Below are 4102 nucleotides of genomic sequence, written 5' to 3' on the forward strand. Positions count from 1 at the left end.
ACTTGACGCTCATTGGTGAGTCCTCGGAAGCGTGGACCAATCAAAGCCCTTCTCGTATCTCCAGCCCCCTCTCAGCCGCAGTTCTTGAAAGATGGGGCGGGTCGCCTCTACACCGACCCAATGGCAGTGCAGGCGGAGCGCCGCGCGGGCTGGTTATTGGCTGCCGCGGGCGGGCGTTGTCAGAGCTGGATTGGCCCGCGGCGGGGACGGAAGTGGCCAAGGGCCCGAGCTGCTGGAGCCGGGCAGCGGCGATGTGGAGCGCGGGCCGCCGCGGGGCTGCCGGACCGGCGCTGCTCGGGCTGCTGCTGGCGCTGTTGGTGCCGGACGCTGGCGCCGCCAAGGCCGGCGTGGGGCTTGTGACCTGCGGGTCGGTGCTGAAGCTGCTCAACACGCACCACAGGGTGCGGCTGCACTCGCACGACATCAAATACGGATCCGGTACGCGGGGCCGGCGACTGGGGGATCGGCAGGGGGCGGGCCTCGGGGTTTGGAGGCGGGGTGGCCGGGGGGTCTGCGGGCCGTCAGGGAGCCGGGACGGGGGTCTGAAGTTGTTGGGGGGCCAAGGGAGGCAAGGACTGGGAGTTTGAGATGGTCGTCAGGATATCAGGACGGGGACAGTTGTCGGGGGACTGCGGGCCAAAGGGCTTAGGGGATCAGCCTGGGGCCAGGGCTGGGGGCTGGGGCTGGGTCGTTGGAGTCCCGGGGGAACGTCTATGGTGTCCGGGACGAGGGTTGGGAGTTCCACGATTGACAGAGACTGGGGTGGGGTGGGGTGTCACTCCTCAGGCAGCGGCCAACAGTCGGTGACCGGCGTGGAGGCGTCGGACGACGCCAATAGCTACTGGCGGATCCGCGGCGGCTCGGAGGGCGGGTGCCCGCGCGGGTCCCCAGTGCGCTGTGGGCAGGCGGTGCGGCTCACGCACGTGCTCACCGGCAAGAACCTGCATACTCACCACTTCCCGTCGCCACTGTCCGACAACCAGGTGAGCCCCCTTCCTGCCGTCCAGGACAGGCTCCTGGCGTGTGTGTGATGGACCAGGGACAGAGCCTTGGGTTCCAGAGACTCTTCTCTCACCTGCTCTGAGCTTCAGCGTCTCTGAGATGGAAATCTAATGCAGCAATGTTTGCTGAGAGCTCCCTCTGGGGACACAGAGGTGACACTGCCAGAGTCCTGCTCCCGGGAGCTCCCAGTTAATAAAGGAGACCAGAGCCTTGTGGATATCTCCTCTTCTGGGGGCAAATGGGACCCAGAAAGGGGATCCACACAGTCTTTGGGGTGGGGAATAGGAAACTCCTCAGGGGAGGAGGAACCCAGGCTGGGTCTGGAAGGATGAGTAGGAAGGAGTCCGCCAGGCCACAGAGGGGAAAGAGGGGCTTTCCAGGGCTGTGGAAGAGATTGTGCCAAGGCACAGAGGTCATTGGAACTCAGGAGTTTGGGATGGAACAGAGGGTGCTTTTGGGGAGTTGGTGGAAGAAAAAGTTTGAGATAAATAGTGACATTGACTATCAGCCTGAGGAGTTAACTTTAAGCTGAAAGTGGGTCAGAGGGGTTAGGTCTGGGAGAACATGGAGTAGGAGGCCTTTGTGCCATGAGGCCCAGGTGTCACTGGACAGACAGATACAATGGGGTGTGCATATGTCTGAAGAGCCCGTGTTGGGAAGGGGATTATGGGCATATGGGTCATGGTGTCCCATTTTGCAGTTGTGGAAAGCTGAGGCTCATGGAGGTGCAGGGAAGGCCCAGTTCACTGGGTGCAAGTGCTGCGGCCAGGCAAGTGGCCACAGGGGACTCAGTATGCCCTCTGAGATGACCACTGTCCCCCACCTCCTGTGCCCATAGGAGGTGAGTGCCTTTGGGGAAGACGGTGAGGGTGACGACCTGGACCTGTGGGCAGTGCGCTGCTCCGGGCAGCACTGGGAACGTGAGGCTACTGTACGCTTCCAGCATGTGGGCACCTCTGTGTTCTTGTCGGTTACGGGTGAGCAGTATGGGAGCCCCATCCGTGGGCAGCATGAGGTGCACGGCATGCCCAGTGCCAACACGCACAATACGTGGAAGGCCATGGAAGGCATCTTCATCAAGCCCAGCGTGGAGCCCTCTGCAGATCACGATGAACTCTGAGTGTGTGGATGGGTGGATGGAGGGTGGCAGGGTGGGGTGTTTGCAGGGCCACTCTTGGCAGAGACTTTGGGTTTGTAGGGGTCCTCAAGTGCCTTTATGATTAAAGAATGTTAATCTGTGCTTATGTTTTGCTGTGAGCCTGGGGATGACCAGGAGGTGCCAGCCATTGCTGGCCCAGTTCACTATCTCTTCCTGAGTGCAAAACCTCTGTCTCCAGCATGGCCTGACTGCTGAGCTGTCCATACCTTTTTGATGCTCTTCCATGCACTGCAGTACTTCCCCAGCCAATCATAGCCCACCTGTCTACCCTTAGATGGTCTGATGGCAAGTGACCCCACTTCCCCAGCCCCTGAGCTTCATGAATCTTCCTGTTAAGGGCAGGACCAGGGCCCAGAGCAGGATGAGTGGGAGCCCCACTCCCTAACAGGTGGGATGGGCATAAGCTCTCTAGCCCTGTCATCCATTGAGGTGTGGACTCCACTCTCCCGGCCGTTGTGGCAGTCTTGACAAATGTCTTTCGCCAAGGGCCAGGCGAGGACTCTGCCCTTCTGCCAGAAATTAGCATAAGAGGTTTCCTTCAGTTGGTGCAAGTGGCACCCCACCCACCTTCCCCAGCCTGCCCAGGCATTCAGCATCTCAGGCTCACTCCTACCATGACCTTCCAAGGGCCCAAAGAGATAACAGAACTTCAAAAGATATCGTAAGGGAAGGCGACCACAAAGAACTGCATCTGCGGAGATCTGAGAAAGCTTCCTGGAAGAGGAGGCACAATTTGGGAAGTCAGAGTATTGCAACTTAAAGGCCAAAACAGAAGAAATAGGGCCCTAATAAAGAAAGAAGTTAGCTTTGCTGGTGTGTGGGTGGCCTCTAGAGGTGATGGCGGAGATTACAGGCTTCTTGTACTTGCTAACTTAGCCAGGGTGGGGCTTAAGTAGGTTTAAGGGAGCTGCTGGGGGGGGGGGGGGGGCGGCTGTTTAGTTCACTTGGGTAGAGCGTAGTGCTGATAACACCAAGGTCAAAAGGTCAAGGGTTCAGACTCCCATACTGCCAGCCACCAAAAAAAAAAAAAAGAAAGGAAGAAAAGAAAGAAAAAAGCTGCTCGGAGCAGAGGGTGCCACTTCCCTGAAGGAGAACAGGAGTCCAAGGAGAGGCCAGGGATGACAACTAACTGGAAGGGGCTGGAGTAATGTGGGCAGAACACCTTACATTTGAGAAATCAATTGACCTTGTTAAAGGATGGGGATGGGAGAGAAGCTTTAACCAATTGTGAGGTATGAGGAGAGGGGGGTCATGTGTAGGCCCTGGGTTCATTACTCCCTTCCTGTCCCCTCCTGGTCTCTCCACTGCCAAACTTCTTGGTCATCATCTACAAATCTACACTTCTCATCACTCACCCAAACTGAGAGGATTCGAATGGAAGTAGATTGTTGGGAGGTGATCCCAGAAAACACTGGGACAGAGGAGTGGGGCTGTGAGAGGGAAAGGAAGGACAGCCAGTGAAGGGCAACTGGAGTTCAGTCCCATTGGGGATCTCTGGGACCCAGTGCAGAACATGCATCAAATTTATCCCACCAGAGGGACAAGGAAGCCAGGTACTTGCCCACCAATGAAGGTGTCTTCCCTCATTGGCTGAGGATTGCTGGATGGGTGGGGGGAATTACTCTGCAGCGCTTGCCGTTTACATTGGGTAAGGGGTTCCTGCAGCCTTGATAGCCCCCACCCCACTCCAGGCAGAGCCATAGATGCTGGCAATGAACTTCTCTGCAGAAGTGAGTGCCAAGAAAATGCAGGTGGGACACCAACAGTGTGGACTGCGCCCTCCAGATCCAAGGGGGCACTCCTGTAGTCCATTCCCAGCCCCTCTGGGCTGTAAGCCCCTTTCATGCCTTTATTACCCACTACCACCTCATACACATATACAGCAAGGTGAGGAATGTTGATTAAGAACAGAACCCAACAGCGCACAGTAGGTCGGAATCC

The 4102-nt window shown here is 57.4% G+C and overlaps 1 protein-coding gene across 1 annotated transcript; it reads left to right on the forward strand.

Annotated features, from left to right (window-relative positions):
- Positions 1 to 227: 227 nt before the first annotated feature.
- SDF2L1 (stromal cell derived factor 2 like 1) lies at positions 228 to 2125 on the forward strand. The gene is made up of 3 exons (XM_063087509.1): positions 228 to 438; positions 787 to 983; positions 1841 to 2125. Exons 1-3 carry the CDS (start codon positions 252 to 254, stop codon positions 2120 to 2122), a joined length of 666 nt encoding a protein of 221 aa, XP_062943579.1. The 5' UTR covers positions 228 to 251; the 3' UTR covers positions 2123 to 2125.
- The last annotated feature ends 1977 nt before the right edge of the window (positions 2126 to 4102 follow it).

Source organism: Cynocephalus volans, chromosome 2 (assembly GCF_027409185.1).
Source record: "Cynocephalus volans isolate mCynVol1 chromosome 2, mCynVol1.pri, whole genome shotgun sequence".
In the NCBI taxonomy this organism is placed as follows: domain Eukaryota; kingdom Metazoa; phylum Chordata; class Mammalia; order Dermoptera; family Cynocephalidae; genus Cynocephalus; species Cynocephalus volans.

Excerpts from the sequence above, each read along its gene's own strand:
- SDF2L1 (XM_063087509.1), top strand. The coding sequence starts at position 252 with ATGTGGAGCGCGGGCCGCCGCGGGGCTGCCGGACCGGCGCTGCTCGGG. Across the intron at positions 439-786 it reads CGACATCAAATACGGATCCG|GCAGCGGCCAACAGTCGGTG; the intron begins GTACGCGGGGCC and ends GTCACTCCTCAG. Across the intron at positions 984-1,840 it reads CGCCACTGTCCGACAACCAG|GAGGTGAGTGCCTTTGGGGA; the intron begins GTGAGCCCCCTT and ends CTGTGCCCATAG.